Source organism: Ciona robusta, chromosome 5 (assembly GCF_009617815.1).
Source record: "Ciona robusta chromosome 5, ASM961781v2".
NCBI classification, from domain to species: Eukaryota; Metazoa; Chordata; class Ascidiacea; order Phlebobranchia; family Cionidae; genus Ciona; species Ciona robusta.
This window is the reverse complement of record NC_143239.1, coordinates 4,864,541-4,882,187: the sequence shown is the minus strand read 5'-3', so window position 1 is coordinate 4,882,187 and position 17,647 is coordinate 4,864,541. Positions and strand designations below refer to the sequence as shown.

Below are 17,647 nucleotides of genomic sequence, written 5' to 3'. Positions count from 1 at the left end.
TTAGACCTTGTGACGTCACAGTTCTGTCGCGCACTCTCATTCTCACGGGTGAGACGCTCAATACACTTCGATTAATAGACAAATAATTGGCGTCGCACGCGGACGTCTGAGACTTCACTGCAGGCGCCAGTCACATAGCACGGGTCAAAGATTACTGATTTTATGGCTTAATACGTGGGAATCACTGTGAACGTGTGAAAATAACGTAATCGCGTCATTACCGCATAATAGAACGTCGTATACTCGCCTTACAAGGAACATAACTCGCAAATAAACAGTCTGAATACACAGTGCACTGATCTTTCTCACATTTTCCCTTTTCTGATTTTTATTACTATAGACCATTGACGTTTTGCAAACCTCGGCTGTATGTTGGTATATAGATTCCTTTCGAGATTTCATATTTTGTAAACTTTTGTAATTTTCTAATTTATAAAAATTCCCGAAAACCGCGACTCGGTATTGTGACGTGCTTCTATGACGTCACATACCAATCGCGCACCGTTGAGAGTTAATTTAAAACGACTTCTTTGTGTTTTAATAAAAGAAAGTTTAAACAAACAATGTTGGTTTATGAGACCATATTAAATATTACATACTTTCTTGCTTACAGTGAGAAATATATATAGGTGTATGTATAGGTCATGAAGTATAGTAGGGTGGAGGTAGATGGGATAAGAATATTTAAAGAATTATAAAGCCGCATTCCCACAACCTTCATATACCCTTGTTTATTCAATAAAACACGATCAAGATATTCTGATATTATGTGTTAAAGGTGTCCCATCTCCCCCACCCTGCTATATATAAAAGCAAAAAACAATCACCCGCAAAGTTACATAAATTTGGTAACTCGTAAACAGCATAGTCAGTGTGTAACAAGACCTCAAGTTTTTAGAACTGCCCTTGGCCCGACGTCAAGGATAAATTTGTCATAAGTAACTTTTATGGTTTGTCGATTGTATTTTAAATGAGAATGGTTTGCTCAACACTGTAGAGTTTGCAATATAAAACCATCTAACCTATGGACTTGCATGTATCCCTTTGAAATTTAAAGTAATTAATTACATAAGTTAAGAGCACAATACACCCGTGGTAACTCAAGGTATACGCGCCGCAAATATACTTGCGTACGTGATCTTAACCTTACTCCTAACTTTTACTAAGCGTAGGAACGGCACCAGCTGTTGAAATGATTACGTAAACGGTATATTCTAAGATGAACCTCAATTAAAATCGCCGTATGTACTAGTTTTTTTTCGTACATATTATTCAGTGTAGCTCAAATTATTAGGGTTTACTTGAAAGATTATATTTAACCGTGTATTATTTAATGTTACGAAAGGTGTATCAGAATGTTGAAAAAAGCGGTGATTTTAGTATATGTGTGCCTTGAATTTACTCTCTCGCAAGAATGCAGCCATACTTCACCTTGCACCCCATTGAAAGGTACTCAACAACTAAAGGTCTAAATATGAGCTGGAACCAATCAGAATACGGTTCCAGAAGTTAGATAAATTAAATTTGCCGTAACGCTGTCCCGGTGGATGGGAGCCATTTTAAATCCAGATTGCAAAAATAACTGATTATATTTGTGTATTAAATTTGTGTATTAAATTTTGAGCCTGTGATTTTGAATGTAGGCTGATGTCTTCGTTAATTATACAGTAGGTTGGGGAAAGATGGGACGCTTTTTTTTTCTTTTTTCGTCCCTTTGGTAGAAAACGAAGAACATTTAATAAATTGTACTACCGTATTCTCACAACTACTATAGACCGTTGTTAATTGTTTAAAACATGATCAAGGTATTTGGATATTAGGTGCTAAAGATGTCTCATCTTCCTCCACCCTACTATACTAAAGATTACATCTGCGGGTTATTTTATTTGTAATCACACCTGAATTTTAACCATATAAAGCTCTGTGATACGTCATTGATTATTTCAGGGGGTCTTGCATTTAAAAATCCCAGCCAAATCCACACCTGGGTTCAAAATCTACACGTCAGAATTGACGTAGACGTCCATGACGTCACTGTTGATTGGCTGACAGTAAAAAGACGTCTGTTTAACGGGGAATTTACCGCGCCGACAATTTGGATTCGAGCTGGGGAAAGAATTATTGTTACTCTGGTATTATTAGCAATGCGTTTACATTACATATACGAATAAAGTTGTTTATTACTTAATCTGTAACACGAATGCTTTTTTTATTAGTACCGTATTTTATAAATACAAAGTGAAAAAATTTTAGTATCATAAAGTCTGTTTGTCATTTGGCATTACCTGATGTTCTAATTTTGGCATTACCTGTTTGTTCTAATTAATTGTCGAATTGATTAGCCATAAGCTGCCTGTACGAAGTCGCGATATAGCAACTGCATCGTATGCAATATGGCACGAATGTATTATGCAAGTACATTTTCATGTGCCAACATTTTTTCAGGCCAATAACCTTAAGGAACCAAACCCACCTAAACCAGAAGCGAACAAATTCGGATTTCCAAACACCACAAACCTACATACGCATGGACTGCATATTAGCAGCCAGGTATGCTTTGTAATACTTATGTATGGAACAATCTACTACAGTATAAAAAAGAAAACAATTTGTGTTTTTCAAGTACTGAGAGACCTAAGAATTGACAGAAATATTTTAATGTTAAGAAAGCTTGAATGAAAAGAAATAAAATTTTTAAAACACATCATGTCATTTCATTTGTTTTAGAATCTTTTTAAATGAAACTAGCTTTTACCTGTTAGATTTAGTAGTTTAAACATTATTCGATAATGTACAATGTGGGTGTAACCGTGTAACTTTATTTTAACAATTCCACCCTTAGATTGTGGTAAAAAATTATAAAAAAAATGACGCGCATTTTTTTAATAACTTTCTGTACAGTCTCCAAGAGACAACCCTACAATTGTAGTTGAACCTGGACAGCAATATGACTATATATACCATGTACACCCTGATCAACAAGCTGGAACTTTTTGGTACCATCCTCATTACCATGGCAGTGTGTTCTTTCAGGTTGGCTAATATTGCAATGGGTCTGTTTTAGTACAAATCTTGTCTCTAGCTTAACAAATGTTCCTTATGTGTGGTGTAAATAATCAGTGATAAATTACAAAAAAAATCCAGCTAAGAACATTTTGACTACTCACAAAGTTACATCTGTGGTAATTCTTAAGCAGGCACAAGGTGTATGGAAAAGAACACTTGTGTTATACCTTATATCGCAGCGAGACAAAGATAAATAAAATTCATCTATTGATTCTATACCATCAAATTTTATAAACAGGTACTCAGTGGTTTAAAAGGTGCTCTCATTGTAGAAGATAATCCTTTCCTCCTTCTACCAAGTCTGGAAGCCGTATCCTGTCCTTTAAATTGTGAACATGATCTTCAGATGGTGTTCTCACTCTTTCAGTATTCTTCACAAGATAGTGGAGACTTCAGCAAAGCACAAAGAGATATTGGTGACTATGAAGGGTTTAGGCAAGTCCTGTTGTCTTAGTTTAAACATACAAACAACACAATACAATTAAATTTACATCGGTGGCTTTTTATGCAACTCATAAGTGGGCATTGAAAATTGCAATAATGACTGTATTATCCTGAAATAACTTGCTATTTGGAGAATGTAACTAAATTTTCCTCACATGACGAGAAAACAACAGTCGTTTATGGCACGGATGTTCAGTTTCTAACATCTATTCATGATTAGAAATTCACCAGCACATAAGTAAATTTCTTGGTGAATTTCTATTGAAACCAAAAATATTTCTGAACCAATTTTTGTAAAGTTCTATAAAAATTAATTTTATCACTGATTTAAACTCCAATAGATTAAACACAGCGTTGGACAATTCTGATCAAACTTTAGAAGAATGGTTGGAAGATCCAGCAAACAACATTAGGTATACGTTGGTCAATGGGTTGCTCAATCCAGTGTTACAGATACATCCAGGTCAAATGAAACGATTCAGGTAACATACTGTAATGTTACTAATGCAATAGGTGTGTGTAGTAATAATACATGTTACATACCATTAACTAAGTTATGCGAAGTTATTTAATATTTAAATTCATTTTATTTAAATTCATTTCGTATTTTAATTCAGAATATTTAATTTATTTGGTGACTGGTGTATTATACTTTTATTATACTTATATCTGTATATGATAGATTATGTTTTTTTAAGCGGTAAAAGGTTTTATCAAGACTGAAAAATTAAAAGCAAAAACGATAAAAAGGTTTGTCACGACTGAAGAAGTCAAAAAACATTTTAACATGTTACATCCAGAATAGAGTGATTTTAACTTTTTTTATTTTTATACTAGTCCTACTAACCTCCTATTTTTTCCCCACCAGGCTCATAAACGCAGGCGAATACAACACCCTTGCAATAGAAGTGGTGAACACTATACCAGGGGAACCATCTTGCTCTGTAAAGGAAATTGCAATTGACAGCATCTATCTTGATGTACCAAGGGAACCAAGATTAGGACGTACTTACCTACCTCCTGGTGGAAGGGCTGACTGGCTTGTTGTTTGTAATGAAGTAGGAACGTATGAGGTAAGCTTGCATGGTTTATTACCTGTAACATGGTTTATCCTCGCAGGCGCGGAAACCACAGTTGTTATAACTTATACCACTGGTGGTTTTCTATTGCCAACCTATACCTATGAGTTACCACATATGTTACTTTATGGGTGACCATTCTTTCTGTATGGCCAACAATTGAGACGACCTATTAATGACCCCTGAAATTGGGCAATTTTTGTTATGTGTCTGGCCCAAAGACCCATAAACCATAATCATCAATGGTAGCAATGACAAGCCTTGAATCGATTACCTCTGGGTTAATGACAGGCGCGCTAACCACTATGCCATGGCACCAGACAACTGTTATTGATTTTTTGTTAATTGCTATAGTACTTCATTTAATTAGGTAAATATAATTAATTTTTCATAATACCAGATGCGGTCAACATTCTATGATGAAGACAAGGCATCAATGGGGGAGACCCACTACTTTACTGGACCCATCATGACAATTAAGGTGTCTGGATTCCCAAGGAATTCTGACTTCCCACATATTCTCCCACCAAAACCTAGTTTCCTTCAAGACTTGCGCGATGTGCCATCTGAGGATATTAAAGGTCGTTTTCAATTAGAAATGAATTCTCAATTCAGAACTGGGAGGGAGTTATTTGCAGGAGCATATTACAGGTATCCTTGCTGTTATATCTCTTTGCAAATTTTATTGTAATAACAGAGATGCATGGCCCTAATTTATATTACTTCAAGAAGATGCAGCTTGGCAAATGAAACATCTCAAATACACTGTGCTTTTTATACCAGATGAGCTGTTAAATGATTATTTATGTTATGCCTGGTACCAGAGTATTACAAAACTTCTACTTACAGATACAAAACAGAAGTAGATACAGTCCAGGAATGGTACATCACCAACACTGAGACCACCGTGTCTCATCCACTTCATATTCATGTTAATTCATTTCAAGTTAGTGTTATTCATGTTGTCTTGCATAGAACCCCATATATTTCCTTGTAATGTTATTTCTATTGTTCAGGTACAAATTATTTTGCATGAAATCCTTACTTTTTCTTTTATTGATACACAGTATTTCATCTCCCTTAAAAAATAGTCACCCACAAAGTAACATACTTGGTAACTCATAAACTGGCACGAGGTGTATGAAACAAAACACCTGTGTTAAAGGGCTGTCATTTTCTGCCCACCCAATATAAAATACGAAGTTACAAGTGTGAGGTGCAACAGTAGGGCCCGCCATAAGACCTGTGATATTATTTTAGTTGTCCCAATAGACAACATGTTGCTTTAACCTTTATAGGTTGTGAATGATAAATATTATATGCTGCATGCAGATTATCAGCTATAACCAATACACTGGACCATACAGTGCTGGTAAGGATGGTGCTTGGCGTTTATATGACCAAGCAACTGGGGACACTTGTAATTATCAATTTTCTGGATATGACCGTAAGTCTGTTGGTGCAGTATCTGTATTTGTATAGTTTGTATAGGATTTTGAACTTGTTGTAATTTCAATGTATATAGTTTAGCTCCCGGTATCAATATAGTGGAACCAGCATTTATCTGTATCCTGACCAATGATAAAATTTAAAGTGAAATCACATCTGCTTTTAAATTCTTGTGCTATTGCCTAATTGGTATAGAAACTAATAAGGCCTAACATGCAGTAAAAAGAATTTGTTTTAAACTATTATGAACTATAGTCAATAATAAATCTACGATTTGCAAAAACTAAACCAATAATTAAGAAACCAATATATATAGTTTTAGATCAGGTACTTATGCTAAATACGGGTCATTATTGAACTAAGGTAAAAAAAATAAAATTTTAGCTGATGCTGAAATTGAAGAACCTTCTGATCCACTTAAGTACTTGGGACATGAACATCGACAAGATCTGACACAGGAAGGAACCATTGCTTATGTGGAACCTGGTGAATGGAGGGACACTTTCACTGTACCACCTATGAGTAATGTAACTGTGAGTAAACAATCAATACGATGATAGTTTGTCGATTTTTTAAGGGTAATATATACTTAAGATTAAGGAGAACATGAATTTTTATGTTTTGGAGTACATGCATGACAATATATGCAACTCATAAAGGACCACTGGGTTAGTAGAGGTTCCGCATCAACCACTTTGCCACGAAACCGGACCTAACTAATGTTAAGTATTCTTTATCTTTTTGGTTACGATACCGAAGAATAATTGAATAGTTAAGACAAAAGGACAGGATATATCTAGAAAATGACAGTCGTTAAAACACGCCTACAGTAACACATCATTAAAATAATAACAGTTAAATTAATTTAACAGATAATCAATAATTTTAGGACCCAGTTGAAACTGAACTGTTTTCAGATTCGATTTGTTACTGATACATACGTGGGTCTAGTTGTCGCACATTGTCACATTCTTAACCATGAGGACTGGGGTATGATGCTGGCAGTTGATATAGTAAGGCAAGGTACCATACTTGTTGGTTGTTTCTAAGTAATTTTTAGAATGACTTCAATTTCTTCGCATACAATAACAAATTAATTAAAAATGAAGAGAAAGGAATTAGCAGCAAAACTACACTTTTTAAAAAAACAATACTTAAATTGAGTTGCATGTCACTAAATCACTAAAACAAGTTAAAATATAAGTGGAAAAAAATGTTCCTATTAAATACAAAATCCATACAATATATGAACCTATTTGTGAAGGTGAAAGCTTGGATGCCAATCTTGCATCTGATGGTGCCTATCCATGGTCTTGTATGGAAAATCCTGAACCTCTGGGTGTGACTGGACTCGCTATGTCTTCAGATATAGAAACATAAGTGGCATTAGATGTGCGTTCTGTTCCTTATAAAAGCATATGTTAGTTGCTTCTTTGCGTTTTACTATCATGGCACATTATAACGTAATTGAATTTTTGTTTATTTTTTTTGAAAACGATAACAATAATATTTTGTAAATTGCTTTGACATGTCGTTTACGTTTTAGAACTGCATTTCTTTCCTTCATTCTCTTTTTAATCGTTACGCGTCGGTTTTATTAAGTGTTGGTTGTTGGGGTGGGAATTAGTTTACTCAATGTATTTTATGGTGGGGAAAATGGGACACCTTTAGCACATAATAATTAAATATTCTCGTGTTTTGAACAGTTAAAACGGTTTATGGGGAGTCGTGAGAATACAGTTTCATAATTCTTTGAATGTTCTTTGTTTATATTAAATGGAACGAGAAAACAGGATGAAAAGATGTCCCATCTTCCCCTACCCAACTGTATAAAAACAACTCATGTTTGAACTTTGCACCGTCTGTTTCAATCAGTCTTGTTTTAATAACGATGGTATTGGCACTTGTGTTACATGTATGAAAATAAATGTTAAAGATGACAGACGTCATGGTGTATGGGCGTGTTATAACTCTTCTTTCCGTAGTGGCGGTCAACGACAGTCGTTATAACACGGCTTGCATGTAATGCCAAAGACTGTTGCCCAGGGCATTATAATTTATCTTATCAATATACATATCGACACATTACCTTTTTTATATGGACCACGTAATACACTACTAAGACGTAAATTTCCCGAAGCTGTTTTATCATTATACCAGAAGCGAATTTAGACGCGGAGCTTGCCTCTAGGGGTACGTAGCCTACCCTTAGCAATGCCTAGATAACCACAAGCCATTTGCTCCGAACCTCAAAACAAACACAGATAAACGTTCCCTGGAGCAAAATTAAATTTAGGTCGACAGTTTTACATTAAAAATGTTGCAGGCGAGACTTTATCGTCTTGAGCTTTTGCAGGTTGCATTCTATGGGCTACGCAGTAAACATATACTCTGTTCAAGGCAGTGGTATAAAATGTAATCTCAGTAATTATTGTAAAGAAGGAAACAATTTTGTAATCTTAAAAAAAATCATTTCACATAAAAGGTAATATTTCGTCAGGACTATAAATCAACTAAAATAAAAAACCTTGGTTTATAATTCTTAGCATTGCTTTGCTATAATACACGAATCTTGATCAGCAAGGATTGATCAAACTGTGTAAGTTTGTGATTAATATATAAATATAATGACAAATGCGCCGCCAAATTTGTTTGGCAAGAACCAGTTAGTTATGTAACTGTCTGCAGGGTTCCGTTGCATGAATGTCAAAGGGAAACGTGTTGCTAAAAGCTAAATCAACCTTTCACGGAATAAACGTATCAGTATGGAAATAAATGATAGATTTATTTTTTCTCTTTGGTTCGTTAACGAAGGTTGGAAAAGTTTACAAAAGCGAAAATATGGGTAGGTATAACGGTAGAACGACCAGCGTTATAACGTGGATAAAAGTGATACAAAATTTATTCGATAAAGACGTGGAAGTTTGAATAGAGTCATAAAACAACTATATAAACTTAGAATTTGTAAATTCTAAATGTATATGCTTTCAATGCGTTTGTAGTAGAACGCTAACAAGATACCTAAAGCGCATATTTGTCTCGCAAATTTAGGATTGTTTGGCATTCATGGTTGAGAGCATTCAGTAGTGTAGGCTATGTTGCAAAGAGGCAATTTCGAGTGTGTATTTAAACTGGACTAGAGGTATTCACGTTGTATTGAGTATTGCATGCTCTATTTTAATACATATTTTCGAATACGGTATATAGGCCTAATCAAGATCAGGTTATTAATTAAAACAGCGAAGACAGGGGAATTAGCAGCAAAATTACAGTATGCACATCTCCTTTTTATAATGGAATTTTCGTCTGGGTAAATGTACACAAAACTTAAGCCGATGCTTTAACGATTTAAGCATTTGTATATTGCCATGCTGTTCAACAGCTGTAGTTTGTAACACGAATTGCTATGAAAAATCAGCGGGGTAACCCATCGACAAGTTTCGGTTCGTGACGGCAGACATGAGCCTATTGAAAAACGCCAACATGCAGAAACTATACAAGCGTATGGGATATGAGTCAGACTTATATAGTCCATTGGCTGGAATACGGAGAGTGGCATTCCACACTATACTAGCTCGTACACTGCCGTTTATTTTCAAGCCAAAAATAATTTCCATTTTTAGGTAGTGTTAGGTTTAGACTTGGTATTCAGTTTAAGTGAAAGAGTTTTGTTTATTCGGCAATGAAGATTGATGTATTTTGGGTTCTGTTGTTTCTGGTGGTCGCTGTAAATTGTAAGGAATGCTCGCATACGTCACCATGTACACCACTTCGCGGTAGGTCAGGAATTTCCTTACTTTTGTTGTTGTTAAACTACTTCTTGCTTTTGCTCATATAGAGTGAACTAGTGGTAATGTGTCAAGTATGGATTAACTATATTCATTCGATTTTCTCGTTGCGTTTGGTAGTAAACAAAATACATTCAAAGAATTATAAAACCGTATCCTCACTACTTCCATAGACCGTTGTTAATTGTTTTCACAATCAGAATAACAAGATATTAAAGTGCTAAAGGTGTTCCTTTTTCTCTCACCCTATATATGTGTGTGTGTGTGTGTGCATACATATGGTTTTAGTCTATAATAGCAACAAATTCATTCTTTCTGTAACAGGTGGTGGTGTATTTAAAGAACCGACTCAGTTTCGGTCAACAAATGGACAACTGGACGCTGAGCTAATAGTGGGCATTTACAACTTTACCGTGGATTGGCTGACTGTACAAAGACGTCTCTACAACGGGGAATTCCCAGGTCCCACCTTCACCGTTAAGCAGGGCGACATTTTCAATCTTAAATTGGTAAGTAATTTTTTTCTTTTTCGAAAACTACCGAAAATCAAATTATTCAAAAAAAGAAAGAAAAATAAATGGGCAGCAAAACAAAAACCATTAAACGCTATGAATAAAAAGTATATAAAAGGATTCAGTTAAAAAGCGTGGCCATTGGATTAAACTTAGAACCCGCAAACGCGTAATGTGTTTACATTGCAGTAACTGCGCGGTTTGGTTTTAAGATTTCAAGTTTAATATAATACGTTTTGAATTCTTCGTGGGTGACGTTGTTGGGTTCAGAATCTTTTCTTGCAGAGAACGAAACTAACGGTTAATATGACCTTTGTTTCCCATATTCAACATATTGTGGGTGGGGTTTTAAACCTATAAATAGTACAGTGAGGAAAGAAGGTCCTTGTATTGGTTCTCTTTTATTGTTCCAATTTAGTAGAACTTGTACAGAATTACATAACTATATCCTCATGACTTTAAAAGAGCATTGCGTATTAAAACAATCTCGAAAAGGAAATATGTGATATTATGGGCTAACTCTCTCCATCTTACCCCACAGTTTATTTATATTTCCAAACAGAACAACAAGCTGCAACAACCAGACTACAGAACTAACGAAGAGAATGTTTACAGATTTCCAAACTCAACCAATATTCATACACACGGCTTACACATTAGCAGTAAGGTAAGGATATTGTATTTGACTTCTTTATGTTAACATTAACAATAACAATATTGTAGAGTGGGAGAAGACGGATACCTTTCCATTCTATTTTCTTATTCTCCCATTTAGTAGTAAACAAAGAAAATTCAAAGATTTATATATTTATAAAACCGTAACCATCAAGATATTTTGACATTATGTGCTAAAGGTGTCCCGTCTCCCCCCACCCTACTATATAATGATAACTTTTATTTGTTTCTTCGATTACGGTAGCGAAGATTAAAGAGTAGCGAAAAGACAGAAAATAGAGAAAAAAGCTGGATATAGAATATTGACAATCGGTAAACGCACGGACAGTTAAACGTATTTACATTTTATTGGTTGAAGAAATCGTGGTCGCTACACTTAGTAAAAAAACAACTTTAACGCATTGGGTAAAACCCCAATAATTTCTGCAGGTGCCCCAAGACAACCCATTTCTCAAGGTACCTCCAAATTCGACTTATGATTATGTGTTCGATATTAAAACCGACCATCCAGCTGGAACATACTGGTATCATCCGCATTTACATGGAAGTATACATTTTCAGGTAATAGAACCATTAAATATTGAATTTTTGCAAGGTAAAAGGTATCTTAGTTTTACGGTTTGACAAATATATCTTGACAAGCCTATATATAGATACACATACCTTAATATTAGTGGGACAGACATGTAGTACTGGGGGAGGAGGGGACACCTTATGTACATAATATCTAAATATCCTGATCGTGTTTTAAACAGTTAACATCGGTCTATGAGAGTCGCGAGAATACGGTTTTAATATAATCGTTATAATGTTCTTTTATGACCAAATGGGACGAGAAAATAGAATAAAAAGTTAGTCAAATGATAATTCATTCATTTAAATAAGGTGTTTATACAGAACATCGGTGGTCTGGGGGGTATGCTGATTGTTGAAGACGATCCATCATTAATGTCAACAGAACTTGCATCTGTGTCCTGCCCGGATAACTGTGAACACGACGTACAGATCCTCCTGCAAACATTTCAATACAATTCAGACGAAGATAGCGGTTACTCAATCCTACAGAGAGAAATTCACGACTATGAAGGGTTCAGGTAAAAATTTAGTAGGGTGGGGAAAGATGAGACACCATTTCATTTAATTTTCCCGACTCATTTGGTAATAAACAAATAACATTTAAAGAATTATAAAATAGTAATATCACAACTGCCATAGACCGTTGGTAATCAGAATATTTGGGTATTATGTGCTAAATGTGTCCCATGTTACCCCACTGTACTTTTATCTTATAATGATTTATAACAAAGTTTTATCTTTTTTGAGACTCTTGTGACAACTCGAAGCGCGACAGTGTTTGAAGCGTTAAGGGTGCGGTGCTATTCGCCCCTGGCGGTAATAAGGATAAACCATTTATTTGTGGTTGATGCGCATGCTAGAACTATAGCTCTTGGATAAATGAGACCTAAGTTTGGGACAGTTTTAAAAATAATTTACCAGAATCGCCGCTTTAAATTGCATTGTGCCCTACAACAGAGTATGTGCATTTGTATAGCTTGGAAAATATGTTGGTAATGTATGGCCTACATAGCACATTGCATATTTGATATCTGATCTGATTTTTAACTATACCCCAAGGACAAAAATGACCTTTATGCAACTTATGTGTGGTATTTGGAGAATTTGAGGTTCGCAATAATTTGTTAAGCCGGCCTACTTAAACTTGCACAAGTTTAACTTATATTTGTTTTTAGATTAAACAAGATAAATGTTACAAACTCGTCCCAAAACCTTGAAGAATGGTTGGAGGATTCTTCCAGCAACATCAAGTATATGCTGGTGAATGGTATGTTGAATCCTACTATGGAAATGGCACAAGGTCAAATGAAACGGTTCAGGTAATTTATAATAGAAAATCCCAATTTGCGTATTATATATTTATTACCTTGAGGTAAGGTGGTCCATGCTTTTATTCTCTTTTATTATTTAATTCGGTAGAAAACACAACAATTAAAAAATTATATAACCGAATCCTCACGACTTTAAAATACCGTTGTTAATTGTTAAAATATGATTGGAAAATATGGAATATTAGAAGCTAACGGTGACCAACTGATCACATAGTAATATATTGTGTTGTTTAATTGTTTATCAGCTGCATAGCCTAAAACTATTTGGCGGGTGATTTGTGTTCCCTACAACTCTTCTATATTTTTTTTATTTTAAGCCCAGCACACAAATCGTTGCAACAATTATTTAATCGGCGCAAACGCCAACACGCCTTTTGCCCGCTCAGGGCGGGTAGAATCAGGTAAAGTCTGTAAAACAAGGGTTTGTAACAACGGTTGCGTGTGTTGCCGCTGGTAATGAGGCTCAAACTTTGTTTTCTGTTTGGCGTTTCGCTGCAGCGTCGTGTTGTTACATGGTCAGTTGTTTATTGCAGTAGTTTGTTTTATATAAAGGTGATCTAATGCGTTGTTTTACAAACTATTAAGAGTGTGAGTCGTTCTTGTTGCACAATATACCGGAAAAGGTATTGGGGCAGCTTCTGGTAAGTAATTAGACTGCACGCTATCTAAGAAGGCAGACATATATATACAATTACTTTGAAAAGTATCCACAACGTTTAATACTTAAAAAGGTTACATTCCTAAAACATACAGTGTATAAATATGTTGTGTTTAATTTAGCGTTGAGCATACACGCATTATTATTGATTGTATATTATTATTACTATAGAATAATCGACACGGGCGGCTTGTACGCGGTTGCTCTCCACATCGATAACGTTGATCCAAACGGAGCATCATGCACGGTGAAAGAAATAGCAATGGATGGAGTTTACCTTGATCAACCCAGAGATCCCTGGCTTGGTCGAAGTTTTCTTGTAGCAGCAGGGAGGGTGGATTGGTTGGTTATTTGTCCGGAAAGTGGAACGTATGAGGTGACTTGTTTCCTCTATAAAATTGAATTTATAAAGCAAGGTGTTCCCTTATAGCTTATTAAAGATTAGAAGTAAGGTTTAATTTCAAAAACGCCTGAATATTGTTAGTAAAGTTTAAGTTAGAGACTCTTTATGCATTTCATTCTCCCTATCGTTCTATATAATAGTAAAAAATACCAATATTTACAGAATTACATACCCATATTCTTACAGCTCTAAAATTGTTAAAACACGATTCGAAAATTTAGAAATTATGTTCTAACGGTATTATCTAACCCCACATACTATATCATAAGTAGGAAAATGATAAAAAATGTTCTTGTACTCTAGCTGCGATCGACTTTTCACACTGTTGACCACGACTCCCTGGGTGAGCACCCTAGTTTTAATGGAACTTTAATGACCCTCAACGTCACTGGGACAAATCAACGCAATTCGACACTCCCTACCGCCCTTCCTCAACGTCCTGATTTTGTTTCTGACCTCCGCAACGTGGCGCAAGAGAGTGTGAAAAGCAAGTACGTGGTGGAGGTGACGCCAACAGACACTCTGAACAGAGAAGATTATTCCGGGGTTTATTACAGGTATGTATTTATCTTCCTTTGGAAAGATACGTAACGGAAGTTTCCTTAACCCAGTGGTCTTATTATTGGTTTTTCATATAATCAGCAATACAGTATAAAAAAATCCTTAAAATACAATTACCCACAATTTTACATAGGTGGCAACTCGTAAGCATGTACTAAGTGTATAAAACGGAACATCCGTATTAAATAACGACTGTCGTTGACCCTCTGGCAAGGATAAAACAGATTACATTCTACCATTCACCGCTAACAGGTACAGAGCAGAGGTAGACACCGTCCAGGAATGGTATTTCACAAATACTGAAATCTTTACATCCCACCCCATACATATGCACGTTAACCATGTACAGGTAAGCATTTTTGTATTGTAGATTGTAACAATGTAGTTCTGCAAGGGAAGGTGGATATCCTAATTTTTTACTTATATAGTAGGGTGGGGGAAGATGGGACACCTTTTCGTTTAGTTTTCTCTTTCCATTTAGTAAACAAAGAACATTCAATGAATTATAAAATCGTATCTTCACGACTTCCATAGACCGTTGTTAATTGTTTAAAACACGATACGGCTATTTGGATATTATGTGTTAAAGGTGTCCCATCTTTCCCCACCCTACTATACCATAATACCGTTCTTACGGAGCGGTAAGAAAATGGTTGTATAATGCAGTAAATATTCTTTGCTTTCTACCAAATGGGACCATAATACTATATCTATAAACCGTTCCTGTCACGTCTATTATTCTTTTTTCGTAAAATAGCCCTGCTAGCATATATTTGCGTACCGACGTTTCGACGTCCTATACACAGTATACAGGTCGTCTTCATCGGGGTAAATGACACTCAACCTATATCTATTTCTGTATGTTAGGTGATAAGTTACAATCCTTATACTGGACCGTACGGTGTAGACGACGGAGCTGGGAAATGGAAGTTTTTCAATCAATCAGGCAACGTTTGCACCCACCAGTTTAAAGGTTACGATGGTAAGATATAAATAATTTCCAAAATAGTATTACAAAAATAGCAAATTCTCGAAAAGTAGTTACACATAGTTATATACGTTGTAATTCGTAAGCCGGAACAAGGTGTGCGAAACAGAAAAACCCACTATATAGAAGCTCCGCAACGTGAGGATAATTACATTATATTTATTGCGATTGACTGTTCTAATTTTTGTCATAATTTTAAAAGGTACTCCGCTATGCATTTACATGATTTTATCTGAGGTTTTATTTTAACAGGAACTGTGGCAATATCGCCACCTAACGACGCACTGAAATACCTTGGGCATGACACACGACAAGCTATCGGTGGTGTAAATACATTGGGTTATACTCAAATCGGGGATTGGAAAGACACCATTCTTATTCCGCCTCTTGGAAATATAACGGTAATGTTTAGTGTTTGGTTATATAAATAAAGTTTACACATTTTAATGCAAATTGGTGCCCGGAAAAAATAATAATTTACAACGTTATGCACGTGGTAACTCGTAAGAGGCCACGAACTAAATGAAATCATTTGGTATTAAACAAATAATGTTTATACAGATTATGTAACCGTTTCCTCACGCATTAAAAAGAGCTTTGTTAATGTTAAAACACGATTAGGAAATATTGGATATTATGTGTAAATGGTATCTATCCCACCCTACCCCAGTACTATAAACTTATTTTTTTAATTCGTAAAGGTTCGATTTAAGACTGACAGCTTCACTGGTGATGTAACGGTTCATTGTCACTTGCAAGGGGACGCGGACCAGGGAATGGTGATGGTGTTCGAGATAGTGGAGCAAGGTACACATTTTGTTTTATATATAGTTTTACATTTGCCAATTTTACAATTTTGCGGGCGCCAATAATATATCTCGCCGCGGTATTTTTTTGGACCTAGTGTGTGGTAATATTTTTATATGCCCACTTAATTTGCGATGACTGTAAATTTGGCTTGGCAAACTATTAAAACAAATATTTTGATCATTCAATTCAGTTTGGGCGTCTTGGTAAATCGCATGCTTGTTACATTTGTCACGTAGACATGTTGATATGTCCTAAGTCCCTAGTAAATGTTTGAAACAATTCTTACCAACGAATTTATGCACATTACTTCGTGTTATGTTAATAAACTTGCGGTCAGGACAAAGTCTGGAAGCGAATATTCCATCGAATGGATCTTACCCGTGGGCGTGCATGGCAAATAATCCAATAGGCCAGACATCTGGAAATGGAAAAACAATGAATCCTTACAGGTGAATGTCTAACCTAATTAAAAAAACGTTATGTGATAAATGAATAATGTAACTTGTTTAACCTCGCATGGCGGGACAGTAGTTTCAATACGGTTGGTTTCATATACACCTCGTGTCCATAGGAGTTATCACGTATGTCACATTGTGGGTAATTATTTTGTGTTTTTTATATGGCTGGCAATTTAGATAAACCAATTGGAAAGCACTGGGTTGGAGCGTCTTTGTTTATGACATAGCGTCCCGGCGGTATGTAATTACCATTAAACAACGTTGCTGCTGTATAGATCTATAGCTGTTAGATGTATTATATACACTGCTGAAAAGTATACCAGCAGAGATAATATAAACCTTTTGTGTGACCAGAGCATTAAATATTGTGCAAATACTTTTACGTGTATAATGTTTTTAATCTCCACATTGCAAACATATAACGTATAAAAAGAGGGCAACCATATATATCACTAACTTTTTTTTAGATTGGATTGACTATTAAGCACCCGGACCTCATGAACCTCCCGTTCTGCAGTAAAATTTAAAATGTTTTTTTGTTAATAGATTCTACATGCTCCTGCTGGTGTTACTAACACTGCTGCTTGTTCAGTAAACTGACGCTTAATGGATTTCAAATTGTTTCTGATAAAGACGCTTCGCAGTTAACTTTTCATGGTATTTAACAGCTTAATAATAATGCCTGCCGTTATTTTTTTGGTGGAATTTCGAAGTATTTTCTGGTTGAATTTTGAAGTATTTTCTATAACAATAGTGTTGACTTTAAAAAGTGCATCGATAGCTGTATTTTGCGACGCCGTGTGGGTGATGACTTAATCGTATTTGCGGCCAAACTTTAGGTGTTGACAG

General features: G+C 35.5%; 2 protein-coding genes and 1 long non-coding RNA gene across 5 annotated transcripts; 2 read left to right on the top strand and 1 right to left on the bottom strand.

Moving 5' to 3' along the window:
* Window positions 1–554: 554 nt before the first annotated feature.
* LOC149735861 (uncharacterized) lies at window positions 555–7,985 on the top strand. Of its 2 annotated transcripts, XM_089879224.1 has the most exons (13): window positions 555–1,449; window positions 1,948–2,132; window positions 2,446–2,550; window positions 2,902–3,033; window positions 3,305–3,501; window positions 3,852–3,992; window positions 4,379–4,583; window positions 4,990–5,240; window positions 5,439–5,535; window positions 5,922–6,036; window positions 6,423–6,571; window positions 6,956–7,061; window positions 7,303–7,985. In XM_089879224.1, the coding sequence occupies exons 1-13, from the start codon at window positions 1,356–1,358 to the stop codon at window positions 7,416–7,418; spliced, it is 1,893 nt and encodes a 630-aa protein (XP_089735350.1). In that variant the 5' UTR covers window positions 555–1,355; the 3' UTR covers window positions 7,419–7,985. The 2 variants fall into 2 exon arrangements, with proteins under 2 accessions (XP_089735350.1, XP_089735351.1); XM_089879225.1 differs by lacking the exon at window positions 6,956–7,061.
* On the bottom strand, window positions 3,302–7,429 carry LOC149735862 (uncharacterized). The gene is made up of 5 exons (XR_016385111.1): window positions 7,291–7,429; window positions 6,980–7,083; window positions 5,437–6,554; window positions 4,524–5,155; window positions 3,302–4,452 (listed from the first exon to the last, which is right to left on the bottom strand). It is a non-coding gene; the product is annotated as an uncharacterized LOC149735862 (long non-coding RNA).
* A 1,625-nt stretch (window positions 7,986–9,610) lies between the features above and the next one.
* LOC149735860 (uncharacterized) lies at window positions 9,611–17,526 on the top strand. 2 transcript variants are annotated; one of them, XM_089878689.1, is made up of 14 exons: window positions 9,611–9,814; window positions 10,151–10,335; window positions 10,901–11,005; window positions 11,443–11,574; window positions 11,911–12,107; window positions 12,765–12,908; window positions 13,750–13,954; window positions 14,285–14,538; window positions 14,795–14,891; window positions 15,410–15,524; window positions 15,783–15,931; window positions 16,232–16,337; window positions 16,678–16,789; window positions 17,345–17,526. In XM_089878689.1, the coding sequence occupies exons 1-14, from the start codon at window positions 9,721–9,723 to the stop codon at window positions 17,391–17,393; spliced, it is 1,944 nt and encodes a 647-aa protein (XP_089734815.1). In that variant the 5' UTR covers window positions 9,611–9,720; the 3' UTR covers window positions 17,394–17,526. The 2 variants fall into 2 exon arrangements, with proteins under 2 accessions (XP_089734815.1, XP_089734816.1); XM_089878690.1 differs by having other exon boundaries at window positions 17,266–17,526.
* The last annotated feature ends 121 nt before the right edge of the window (window positions 17,527–17,647 follow it).

Bases quoted from the DNA above. Each gene is read 5' to 3' on its own strand.
- LOC149735861 (XM_089879224.1), top strand. From the start codon at position 1,356: ATGTTGAAAAAAGCGGTGATTTTAGTATATGTGTGCCTTGAATTTACT. The intron at 1,450-1,947 runs GTACTCAACAAC...TGATTATTTCAG, and splicing joins ACCTTGCACCCCATTGAAAG to GGGGTCTTGCATTTAAAAAT. The intron at 5,536-5,921 runs GTTAGTGTTATT...TGCTGCATGCAG, and splicing joins TTCATGTTAATTCATTTCAA to ATTATCAGCTATAACCAATA.
- LOC149735860 (XM_089878689.1), top strand. From the start codon at position 9,721: ATGAAGATTGATGTATTTTGGGTTCTGTTGTTTCTGGTGGTCGCTGTA. The intron at 12,909-13,749 runs GTAATTTATAAT...TTATTACTATAG, and splicing joins GGTCAAATGAAACGGTTCAG to AATAATCGACACGGGCGGCT. The intron at 14,892-15,409 runs GTAAGCATTTTT...TCTGTATGTTAG, and splicing joins TGCACGTTAACCATGTACAG to GTGATAAGTTACAATCCTTA.